The 13,369-nt window shown below is 37.7% G+C and overlaps 1 protein-coding gene across 1 annotated transcript; it reads left to right on the top strand.

Annotated features, from left to right (window-relative positions):
* Positions 1-587: 587 nt before the first annotated feature.
* Positions 588-10,276, top strand: LOC117973325 (bone morphogenetic protein 3-like). Its single transcript, XM_059003149.1, has 3 exons — positions 588-1,184; positions 3,453-4,360; positions 6,556-10,276. The coding sequence occupies exons 1-3, from the start codon at positions 902-904 to the stop codon at positions 6,745-6,747; spliced, it is 1,383 nt and encodes a 460-aa protein (XP_058859132.1). The 5' UTR covers positions 588-901; the 3' UTR covers positions 6,748-10,276.
* The last annotated feature ends 3,093 nt before the right edge of the window (positions 10,277-13,369 follow it).

The raw sequence follows: 13,369 nt of genomic DNA, 5'->3' as shown, positions 1-13,369 counted from the left end.
AATACTGCAATGTTTGTGGACACAAAAGCTGACAAAGCCAGCTGTATAGTGCATCTTCGTAAATCTCATGACCTTGTATTTTATGAAAACGTCCCTTGAACCAATGATAATGCAATAATAGGTCGACTAATTCTGGAATGGTTCAAGACTTCAGCTGTCGAGGCATTCTGGAATGGATCAGAACCACATCAGTAGGTAGGTATGATTATCAACGTGCATATTAGAACATGTTAAACTTGGAGAGTTTTTACTCACAGAGGCCAATAACATGTCATATTCACTTGATCAAAATAATAATAATAATACTAATAATAATAATAATAATAATAATAATAATAATAATAATAATAATAATACTACTACTACTACTAATAATAATAATAATAATAATAATAATAATAATAATAATAATAATAATAATAATAATAATATAAGCTATATAATAATACAAAATATAGGCAATAAAACAAACGCCAGCTTCCCGGTACTTTTAACAACAGGTACACTAAAGAAGCAGATACAAACGTATGCAGATTGTCCTGCATCCACCACATCCGTGATAATGCAGTGCGTGCTTTACCTTCAATGAAGTGGGGAAGTGGCGCGATTGGCTGTCGATTCAGAGATCAGCCCTGATCTAAGATAAAAAACCAAGAGAGCTGCGCCTCACAGGAGCAGAGGACAGAAAAACAAATCCACAACTGATCCCTACTTAATTAATAACACGTACACGTTGACACTGACAGTAACTCCCCGCTGGCAAAGAGCTACAAGAAAGCCAAGGAAGAGAATTTTAAAAATTGCCATCCTGGTGCTGGTGGTAGAACACCTGAACGCGTTAAATCCAGCTGGAGCACAGCACAGTTCTACAACTTTTCTTACAGCTAAAACTTCCTGCAGGATGGCTCACTATCACCGGTTGTCTGTCGTGTTGTTCGCGTGGAGCTATTTTTGCTTTGGATCTTGTGATCTGCTAAAAGATCATTTCGCAGGACTCAAGAACAATGCCGACTTGGGAGATTTCGACAGGACTGGGGATACACATGACATTTCTGAAGCTGAAAACGAGCTGCTTTTGCGGGACACCGTCTCAGAACACATGGTGATGCTATATGATAAGTACAAGGGAACAGGTTTTCACTTCAAGGATGGAAATACAGTTCGGAGTTTTAAAGCTAAGTGGGGTAAGTATCTTTAACAGCGATGATTGCTGTTTCTGGATTCTGATATTGTACAGGTAGATACATATTTAATATTGCTGCATGTTTTCATCTATTACGAATATGATGATGCGCATTATAGGCAGTGTTTGTATAGCTTTTGCTTATTAATGTATTTATTATGTATGTTATTTATTTGGATCTACACTGCAACAACACAGACCACAATACTAGGATTCCTTGTTGAATGATAATATTGTGCCATCGGGCTGTAGAGTGAGAGTGGGTAGAACAATGCGTGTAGCAAAACTAAAAGTTCAATATAAAAGGCTGATCTTAATCCTAAACACAATTATTAAATAATGGTTTATTTTAAAAGTACCAATTTCCATAAACAACAGCTTTGTTGTTTTTGAAAAATATTTCTTTAATTAAAAACAGTCGATTGTATAATTATCTTAAACCTGAATGTAAGAGAATTTCTTTCAGGATTGATTACATTTTAACCTACAGATTACATCTAACCTCGGCTAAACTATTTTAGTTTAAAAGGTATATTGTTAAAAAGAAATGTCCAATGAATATTGCTATAAGAGAGGGTTGATTTTTAACAGATAATGTTTCACTCACTGAGCTGTAGCAAATACTGAAAATTGTTTTTTTCTTTACTTTCTAGATTCGTTTCACAAACACTTGCCGCACAGAGAAATTCAATTCCTAGCCCGGGCCGCAATGTTTCTTCAGTAAGAAAACACTCCCACCTACTGGTGATTTAAAATAATTACACCGAGGTTTCAGTTGGGATGAATATGACAGCCAATCTAATATATGATTTAATAATTGGAAATCTGATAACGTAAAACGTGGATTTAAACTTTAAACGTTAATATTCTCCGATTATTTTTCTGTCGAGATTTAGAAAACAACTACCTGTTCATGGTGAATTAATGTTCATTAAGGGTTTTTATATCAATAATTATCCAATTTGGTTTTTAATATAGATTGACTTCTGTAATTCAACTAAAACATGTTTGTTTTCACATAATCATATTTAAACTCATACAGAAAGGTAACTAATGAAATAGCTGCAGTGGGTTATGCTGAAAAAGAAAGAAACATTGACTTACGCATACAAAATATCAGTTCACTGGCCTGCTAAGTTCACTGGAGTTTTCTTTCCTGTGCTACAACACTGGCCTGCAGTTTTGAGTCGGGTGTCTTTCCTAGATCTGCAGTGTTGAAAGAGTAAAGACCAACACGTTACAAAGTGTTACCTATTCAAGTCTGAGATTTCTTTTTTCATCACTGGCAAAAGGAAATAAAGCAACACTCAAAAAGAGAAATACGCTTTATTTGAAGTCATGCACAGGAAGGTATAAAAAGCAAACACATTTGAAGGTTTCAGTTTATTCAGGTGCATCTGATCCAACCCGGAAGTAATGAATGTGACCACTCTGACCACCGGCTAATGGGGCAGCTTGCAAACTCTGCTACATTTCTGCACATTTCCAAGTTGGAATATTGACTTTACTGAAACGAGGCCCTGTTTTCTCACAGCTGACCCCAGCCTAACAGGCTGTCTGTAAGGCTGCATTTTTCTCTTCTAGCTCAGTATTGCCACCTGTTGTCTTCCTAGCTGTTAAAACTATGAGCTGCAGACTACAGTAATTCTATTTAACTGACCCACCTGGGAATACATCTCTCTGCACAGAAGAAAGGCACCACTGGCCTTTCCTGTTTTGACAGTTGGTTCTTGGAATAAACATATGGAACCCCAGAAAAGATACCGCTCTCACAAGCCCATATTGTAAACCTCAATCTGGCTGCTTTTAGCCTAAAAGCAGTGATACATTAATGCAATGGCAAATAATGCATTTAGTGTGGATTAGGTCTAATTGATGGTTGAGTTTATTTTAAAGATTAGAGAGATCTTTTTTGTGAATAGATTTTCATTTCAGTGAGCTCAGCTTCTAATATACTTTAAGTAGAGAGTTTGAGTTGTAGCTTATATTCTTGAACTTGAGCCAGTTTATACACTCAATTGTAATCTATTTAGATTGCTGCAGTGTTATGTTTTGTACCAAGAACTCGCTAATCTTTGTATTTTGTGTTATCAGTATAATATTGATCTACTTTTAAATTCCTCGGTAAAGGTGTATTGACACAACTTAGATTCAACAAATAACAGAATAAAAGCCTTCAACATTCAGATGGACTGTCTGGGATTGTTGTGAATTAGAATTAGCAATACATCAACTGTATACATTTTTAATGTATTTTTCTTTATTCCAGGCACCATTAGAGATAAGCAACTGCAAATCTTTAACCTGACCTCTCTAACGAAATCAGAAGACATTCTTTCTGCCACGTTACATTACTATATAGGAGACCTGCTGAACACAAGCCGGAAGTGTGCAAGACCCATGAGCTGTGGTCACCATGGCCACAGAAAACAAGCCCACATCCATCTTGCCATCTGGAGTTTGGCTTCTGTGGCCAACAACACCAGGACTCTGGGGCACTTTCATATCAATGCCTCCACTGTCTATCGGAACTTCCTGTCATGGCAGTGGAAGGACATTACACGTGTCCTGAATGAAGCCAAGCACAAGGACGAGCTTCTGATCGGGATTGAGATCGCCTCGCAAGGAACCAGGCCCTGGAAAAAGCTGCTTTCGAAGCGCTCCCCATACATTCTGGTGTACGCAAACGACTCTGCTATCTCAGAATCAGAAGCTGTAGTGTCAACACTGCAAAGGCAAGGGGGGTCCCTGGCTCCCGGCCTCCACAAGCTGAGAGTGCACACACGCAACAGCACCGCCGAGCGGAGGAGCAAGCGATCCGCTAACATCCTCTTCCCACTGCAGAACAACGAGCTGCCAGGGGCAGAGTACCAGTTCAACGAGGCCCAGGCCTGGGGAGAGAGGAATCCGTACAAAGCACTGGAGACCCGCCCAGCAGAGCGGCAGAGGAACAAAAAGAAGCAGCGAAAGAGCGATGGGCACAAGGTGCAGACGCTCCAGTTCGATGAACAGACTTTGAAAAAGGCTCGACGGAAGCAGTGGAACGAGCCACGGAATTGCGCCCGCAGGTACCTGAAGGTGGATTTTGCTGACATTGGCTGGAGTGAGTGGATTATTTCCCCAAAGTCTTTTGATGCCTACTACTGCTCTGGGTCCTGCCAGTTTCCCATGCCAAAGGTAGGTTTCCAATACCAAAGCTGTAACATAAAGAGCATGTGTATGTGTTTGCGTTAGTTACGTAAGACTGTGTATATATTGTGGTTAAAAAAAGGAATAAAACGCATCACATCAGGTATAAAGACAATAAAACACATTTACTTTGACTAGTGGGTGGATAGTTGAATCTGCTAGTTTGTAAGTAATGTAGCAAAAGATTTGTTAACCAGAACCGTCACTTTCAACTTCAAATATCTGGATTGTGACTAAAGTTCTAAATAAATTGTAATGTCTCAAATCACCAGCAGGTGGAGGTGGCGTGCATGCAGTATATACTAAAGTGATTTTGATGGATACAAATCTGTTTTGCTGTTTATAATTTTAACTATTGCTTTCTTGGTGCCCCCAGAAAAAAAACAAAAAAAAACCTAGGTACATACAGTGCAAATGCCAGCTCCTGCTCAAGTAATACATACCAGCTCATTGGAAATGTTTCCGTCTAGTTATCCTCAATGCTGGGTCACTGTAGGCGGATCTCAATGCTGGATAAAGCAGTGTATTTCTTTATACAGTTAATTTAGCAGGTATTATACTAAATACACATTTCAGGGGGCTCTGATATCCACTAGCGAGCAGAACAGTAGTCCAGTCTAAGACAGGGATTGATGTCTGCAATACCTCCATACCTGATAGGGAGCAGCACTGTTGAGGTGTAACTTTACAAGCTAAAAGAAAATGTTGCTTTCAGTCCCCAGAAGTTTCTACACTTTAGTGGTTAAGTGAAGCGACACTAATCCAATTCCTTGCTTTATCAAAGTTCCTTAATTAAGGGTTTTGGTAACCCAAGCAATATGTTTTTATAAATCAAGGATGTAACAATAACCACTGCCAGTTTCAGAGCTCATAGCATCTTTCTTTGCTGGGAGATGTTTGTAAAATGCTAAATAAACACTTGTTGAGTATCATATACTATGTGCAATCTAGGAACATAAAGCCTTCATTTGACAGTATAGTTCTGGGTAAATACTGCACAAATCTTAAGGTTTAGTTCTGAGGAGGATCTACTCATTCCAAGCCAGTCAAGAGAACACCAAAAAAAACACAATTGATCTGAAAATATAAATACTAACACTACTATTAATTCAAAAAAAAAAAAAAAAGAAAAAGCCAACATATTGTTTTGGTTTCTTCTGAGTAAATATTTTCACCCCACCTCTACAGATCTAGTGGTCAAATGATCTAATTGCAGTTCACCCTAAAATGAGAAGGATTTAGCACCGACTCAATGTCTTTCAGATGAATAAAACTAAAAGCAGGGCCATTTCTATATTGCTGTGGCATTTCACGAGCGTGCCTGGGCGTGTCTTCTCACCTCAGCAGTCTTTTCTTTCACAGTGTTACATGTAAGGTAGGTTGTTTATAATAGAGATGGAAGCTGAAGAGCTATTAGATTGACCCCATGGGGTTCTGGGCTTTTGTCCCTTTCTAGTTACAAAGTTTTACAGGTGGAGGGAGGTTGTTAACCTGTGGAAGAATACCCCCTGTAATTGAAGTCAGGTGAGGTAGGTCTGAAGTCCTTTTAATTAGTATTGGGCTGCAAAAGGTTTTGTAGTAAATTGAATTAGGAGTGACTGAGACCCTAAGGGGATCACCTCCATGTAAAGGGAATGGCGGATTCCTCAGTGATTCACTGGAGTGCTATGTGGCTTCTTTATTTAGTTGTTGCTGTTTTTCAATAAAGACAACTTTTAGCTGTTGTTTTGCATGTAATGTTAAGAAGGACATGATTCATCATAAAATTAACCCGTCCATGTCCATTTGATGGTTCTGTTGAATTTAGTAAGTACTTCAGTGAATTTACAGTTGTGTTCAGGCCTTTTGAATTTGGTTCGTAAATATTAGGTGAAGATTTGGGGAAGTAGTGGAGGCAGAGTTTGTTGAATTCACCAAGCTGCTGGAATTGGCCTTCATTTTTTCCCTTCAGAATATCTTTAGAAATGAAGATAGTATTAAAAAAAATTGTAATACAATATCAGTTTCAGAGAATTTTGTATTATCCTCTCAGTCAAGTTGGTGTAGGAGATAACAATGGGTTTAATAATGGGTTTAAAATGTAGATTTATTTTCGCCAACCTAAATGCACCCCTGCTAACTTCAGTAAGATTAATCTCTGATGTTGTTTCAAATATGGTTTTAATTGCTTTGCTTTCTTGCAGTCTTTAAAGCCGTCGAACCACGCCACCATCCAGAGCATTGTGAGAGCTGTGGGTGTGGTTCCTGGGATCCCAGAGCCCTGCTGCGTTCCAGAACGCATGTCCTCCCTCACTATATTATTCTTTGACGAGAACAAGAACGTGGTCCTCAAGGTCTACCCCAACATGACTGTGGAGTCGTGTGCCTGCAGATAACACCATGGAGACATTCACTTCAATTATTCCTTCACTTTGGATTTTTTTTTTTTTTGCACTGGAAGATAAATTCTGATCAAAAGTGAAGATTTCCACTTTCGGTTACTTTTTAAGCTCCATCGATTATGAAATTGGATAGGCGGACAACAGAGACCTTTATGTACAAAGTTCAAAACATGGACAGCAGCATTACTGCTGATGCTCTCCACTGTCGATTTAACGACTGAATGACTAACTGATGAGACAGTTCTGAAACCAGTTTCTACAGTAAAGATGAAAGATAACTAGTACCTAATAGAGGGGAGAATGTCTTAAAGAACCGTATAAGAAGCCTCTAACTGTTCTGAATCAGAAACATGATGGCCTCATGAACTCCTGCTGGACAAGCCTTTTCTTTATTGTTTATCAAGGTGGCCTTTATATTGCACAGTATAACCACAAAGTATCAATATAGGATCTCTTAAACGCATTACTGCAATCAGAAATTGTTTTCTTAGGGAAGAGAGGTGTATAGATATATTTATGGCTGTTGTCTAGTTCTATTCAAAACCAATATATAACCAGATATAATTTTAGTTTAAACCAGATTAAAGCTTGGTAAGTGGCATCACGATGCAGGTGATTATTATTTATAATTTCAATAATTTGTCTTTCATTCGTTGTCACATATCAGCACTGTGTAATCAGCTAGATGCACCTAATGTGCGCTCACTACACATTGAAACCATGCCAGCCCTCGTATTTCATGATTATTAAAGTGATGCACCTTGTAAATGTACCAATCATTTATTTCTTACATGCCCAGTATACAATATTGGTTCTGTCTTTTTCTGTTTATTTTTATCAATGCTTTCGAGAAAGGTCCTGTCTCTGATGATGTGTTGCTTCTGTATTTGTATATCTTCATATGCAACCCTACCTGCTCTCCAAGGTCTGACTCCCATGTTAAGGAGACGGTTAATCTCTCTGCTTACCAAATTAATGAATATGTAAAGTGCCAAGGGAGTTAGGGGGAGGGGTCACCAGCTAAGCCAGAAAGGGAGCTGCTGATTGGCTATAGGCTTTCAGGAATGTACCTGTCAATTTGTTGCCTGGTATACCTTATTCCTGAAATCAAAGCAGGTTGAAGGATTTTACAAACTTAACCAAGGAGTCCGATTTTGCTGTATTTACAGGACCAGTAAAGCATGACAATAAAGTGTGCAGCGACAAAGACAAACACATTTGAGTACAGCTGAATTACATTGGTACTTAAAACATTCATCATATTTACAGGGTGTAAAAAACAGCTTTGGAATTGCAGTATTCCTTTAAACAAACACAACAGGCGTTTTTAATGTACCATATTATACAATTAAAACAGTCAGCACTATACTTAAAGTGGTACTCCGTTTAACCTCAGGCATTTTAAGTGACGCACAGTATGTTGCCTGAGTTTGACCAGAAAGCATCATTTTAAGCACTAAACTATTGTAGAGCCCATGAACAAACAGGATACAAATTGGGCTAGTGTGTTTAAATTTACTTAATATATGTAATATATTTTTTATAAATGCATTTATTCTTGATATAAAATATTACTTCCAATAATGTAAGTCTCTTTTCTGTTTATTAAAATGAAATCAGTACTGTCGTTTCTACAAATGCAGTGCTGTGAAAGGATCCATTATCCAGCTGTATTTAATGGTTCTGCAAGCATAGTTTTAAGTGTATATTTACAATGCAAACTTTACCACAATCCATTTTAAAAATACAATTAACTAGCAATACAAAATAATAAATGATACACCATGAAAGGATATGCAGAATCTCCAATATGCTCCTCTTGATCATCACAGACTCGTTATTAATTGAATCTGCTGGTGTACAGTTAACAGCAGTCACTGGTCACGTGACAGCTACTATAGTCAACAATTTTGGTGTTCTACTGTAAAGACCCACTCATACTTTAATGTCTGCTTAGTAACAATATTTTCTAAAAGTGTCATGTTTCATACATAAGGGGACAATGAAATGATTCAGTTCCGACATACAATATTAGGTGTACACAGACATTTCATTCCCTGCTCATTTTTAGCAGTAGATAAGAGGGGTTTTTGTATTTAATGGCATATTTAGAAATATATCACCTTAAAACAATAATCAAAGACTGTTACTGTATTTTAAAATGACTATGGATTATGAAAACTTCACAAGAGTTTATAAGCTGCTGTAACGTTTTTTTTTTTTTTTCTTTCTCTCTGGTTTATTGGCACCCAGTTGTCTTTAATCAGTTGTGTTGCTGCACCAAGCTACTTAAGACATTGAGCAGGGCACTCAGAACAGTACACTAGAAATATTTGAGATGATTTTCTCTGTTCTATTTCTTATGCATGTTAATAACATATACTGAGCATCAAAAGAAACGTATCACTTATATTTGAGCATTAAAAGAAACTTATCACTTATATTTCAGCATTAAAAGAAACTTATCACTTATATTTGGATCAAATTCACTAGATGTGATGGATGTGAAGTTTGCAATTCAATAGCTGAAATCACTCCATATCCAGTGTCCAATCAATTGTCTCACTTATTAGGTGATTAAGTGCATATGCTTCAGTCATAGTCACTCAAGCGTGTCATGGTCAAGGATGAATGATCGAGTGATTAAAAAGAAACCAAAAACATTTTGTCAGTGTCCATCATTTATATACCTTATTTTTTTCGAAAATAAATGTGTTATAATAGTGATGTTTCTTTTGATGCTCGTATATATTTGAACACTGATCTTGTTGACTGTTTTTTTTTTTATATTTTAAATTTGTGTACATACGTAAGTTAAACAGTTTTTACCAACACAAAAATACATGTATTTTTTTATGTGGCTATTTTAACCCTTAATGTAAAAGTGTTGTTCGCCTGCTCAGTAACTATGAGTCTTTTTCCATTGGCTTTGCTACTTGTGTTTGTCATGGGCAATCTCAACACGACCCACCCTGATTAAAAGTATTGTTCCTTTCCTGGCCCGTTTACCAAAGGAAAGCAGACTCCAGCTGCTGTATCTCCCTCTCTGCTACTAGCCAGTGCACAATCAATAAATACACAGAATGAAGGCCGTAAACCAAATATTGAAAAACTGTTTCACAGATAACTCCCTACTATAGATATGTATATTGTTCCTGTATATACTTTTAAATTTATGTTCACATCTTTTAAGAACGATCTCACTTAATAAAAGAGCGTTTTAAACAACAATCTTTTACATTTTTGTTTTTACTGTTTTATTTATTTTATGGTTTTGTTTTTGTGTTTTGTGTAATCATATATTTAAGATGACACAGTGCTAGGATTACTCAGCTCAATGCCAGTTTTACATTCATTACATTTTTTTTAGTATGTGTACTGGTATGAACTGTTTTTTTTTTTTTTTTTTTTTTTACATTAAGCCTGGGATGGAAGTTTGTGTGTGAGCAATGTACTCACAGGTGATTATATGATTTGAATATTGGAATAATAAACAATATATTTCATGCTTGTTCCAGTAAAAAGCCTTGTATCCAAATTTCTTGCCAGTGAAGTCAGAACTATAAACTATTATATGTTTTGAAAACTTTAGTTTTAAAACCTGGAGGCCTATATTAGTTATTAAAATATCGATGGAGCAGAATACTTCTGCTTTAATCCTTCAAGCGTCGCCCTCCAAAAAACATTACTGAGTTTCACCAGTACATCTGTACCTTAAACCAAGGTCTGTGGTCAAGATCTGAACCCAAACCATGTCTGTCAATAAACAATATACAAGTTCACTGATAGAATATTAAAAAACATTAGCAAGAAATTTACCAGAAAAATGTCAACAAAATCATCACTGGCAATACATCTCCACATCTCCATACAGTTGTTTTAAACATTCTTCATTTTTTGTATTGCATGATGGTTTAAAAAAAGTAGTTGAAATATAAACATCCCTCAACCACATCGTAAAGACGTCTTTTTATTTTTCTGTTTAGCTGTGGCTAAAACAATGCGTGTACAATGAGCGTCATATATGTGTGTGTGTTGGTGTGTGTGTGTGGAAAGGAACCTTTTAAAATGCATTTTATTTATTTTATGTCTGTTACAGTTCTCATTTTGATCCCATTCAAAATGCGGTTGCTATAAGGCACGTAACATCGCTGTACTGACTGCTGCAGAGGAGAAGTTGGGAATCAAGTAGCCCTCACCCCCTGAAGCTCGACCAAAGACTGCCTTTTCAACTGGGCAGGGTCTGTGGCAGTTCCGGGTGATGCCGTTTGGACTTTGCAACGTTCCTGCTACTTTCAAGAGGCTTATGGAGCATCCCCCGGCGGCACTGCCTTGACTACCTGGACGACCTGCAGGTACATGGACACAGCTTTGAAGAAGCCCTCACATCCCTTCAACAGGTGCTGCAACGCCTGGAGGACGCGGGTCTGAAGCTGAACCCGGTTCATGAGGAAGGAGGTCACCTTCGTCAGACACCAGGTAGGTCAGGGCATCAGCACTGAGGCAGACAAGATCAGCACTGTGCAGGACTGGCCTAGCCCTGCTAACCATCGACAAGTGCGGGCCTTCCTGGGATTGGCCTCTTACTATCAACAGTTCGTGGCCAACTCTGCAGACAAGGTAGCTCCCTTGAACCGCCTCCTTAAAAAGGGCGAGTTGTTCTGCTGGAGCCCCGACTGTCAGGCCGCTTTTGAAGAGTTAAAGGCGGCCTTGACCAACACCCTGGTACTCTTTCCCTCCCACCCCCCGACCCAGGATTGCCATTCTTGCTGGACACTGATGCAAGCAACCTGGCGATCGGGGCGGTCCTCTCCTAACAGGGACCAGAAGGAGAGTGGGTATTGGCCTACTACAGTCAGGGTTTAACCAAGGCAGAAAACCGCTGCTTCATGACTCACCGGGAGTTGTTATATATACACACACACAAATGTAATGAAGTCTTAAAAATAAAGAAGACAGTACAAATGTAAAAATGAAATGGGGGGCAGCTACATTAGGGTGGGCTGAATATGGCTTTTCATGAAATTGAAGAAGGAATAATGTTATGTTTATTTTCTTAAGAAAATAAACATAACATTATTTAAGCTCTTACCTGCACCTGTTTTCTGAAGTGCGTTGTGATGTGCAGGCAGCATGCAGCTGCAAGACACCAGGAAGTGCTTAAGTACAAGATGCTTTATCTGAGGGCCTCTGATGTACAAATAAATACATCTGAATGAATCGATAACTGGATGAATACATGAATGAATGAATTCATACATAAATTGAAGTGCACAACTGAAAAACACTCACAGTTTGGGGTTCTTATACTGTTTTTCTCATCCCTAAACTCTGTCAGGAACAGTGCATGCTGTTCCATTTGAACTAAAATTCAGACTGAAAGCCTGAGAAGTGGGGGGTTGTTAAAGAATTAAGAGTTTATTTCAACAGGTTTGAGGCTGTATTGTGATGCTTTATTTTCCATGGCCCTCAAAAAATAATTAATATTTTACATAGATAACTTATTTTGCATGTTGCTCAGTACATACTGTAGATAAAACAATGGTTTGTTTACTGTTCTCATTTGTAGACCCACACTGATGTTAGCATTGCCAGGACATTCTGGCTTGACTTTTAATTTAAGTTCCATGCTGAATTTACACAATTTGTAAGTACATGTAAATACAAATTATGTTAACAGGAAAATCAATTATATACCTAGAAATATACCTAAACTTGATTGAAAGAATCATAGAAAACGACTGTTTATCTAACTATAAAGACAGTGGGGTTTATGTATAAAATGGACCCTGTGAGGTGGTAGGGGATGTGCTTGATTCTAATTCATTCACAGGAATTGTAGTCTCAGCATTGTGAAGGTAAATCTTTGCTCATTTGGATTTGAGAAGTGATTCATAAAACAATTTGATGTCAATAAATGGCTTTTATCAGCGTCAAAATTAAAACATGGGCAGCAGTGTGGAGTAGTGGTTAAGGCTCTGGACTTTTGACCAGAGGGTTGTGGGTTCAATCCCAGGTGGGGACACTGCTGCTGTACCCTTGAGCAAGGTACTTTACCTAGATTGCTCCAGTAAAAACCCAACTATATAAATGGGTAATTGTATGTAAAAATAATATCATATCTTGTAACAATTGTAAGTCGCCCTCGATAAGGGCGTCTGCTAAGAAATAAATAATAATAATGGGGAATTGCATTAGCCACAACCTCTGAAAAGGTCCAGATTAATTTAAAAACGCAATTTCATTTGACAATTTAAAACATGCCAATAATCTACCCCCCCGCCCACCCCCTCAAGTCAGACAGTAATATTGACACCATTGTTATCCTGATATTGTTTTTATGCATAACCACCACTATCCCAAAGTGTGTTGCCTGCATTAATACGACCACAGATTAAAACAACGTAGCAGTAAAACGATTCATTGTTACTGGACTTTATATATATATATATATATATGACCTGAGAAGTTCATAGAATACAGCTGTGTCCCAATATGGCAATACATAGTTTATGAGATATTAGCGACAAAAATGTGTAAGCTTCTTGAATAATATGTTGTTTTTTGCACATCCATATCTGTTTGATTACTACCAAGACGAATCACAAACAATAAA

This window comes from Acipenser ruthenus, chromosome 1 (assembly GCF_902713425.1).
Source record: "Acipenser ruthenus chromosome 1, fAciRut3.2 maternal haplotype, whole genome shotgun sequence".
NCBI classification, from domain to species: domain Eukaryota; kingdom Metazoa; phylum Chordata; class Actinopteri; order Acipenseriformes; family Acipenseridae; genus Acipenser; species Acipenser ruthenus.
This window is presented reverse-complemented; position numbering and strand designations above follow the sequence as displayed.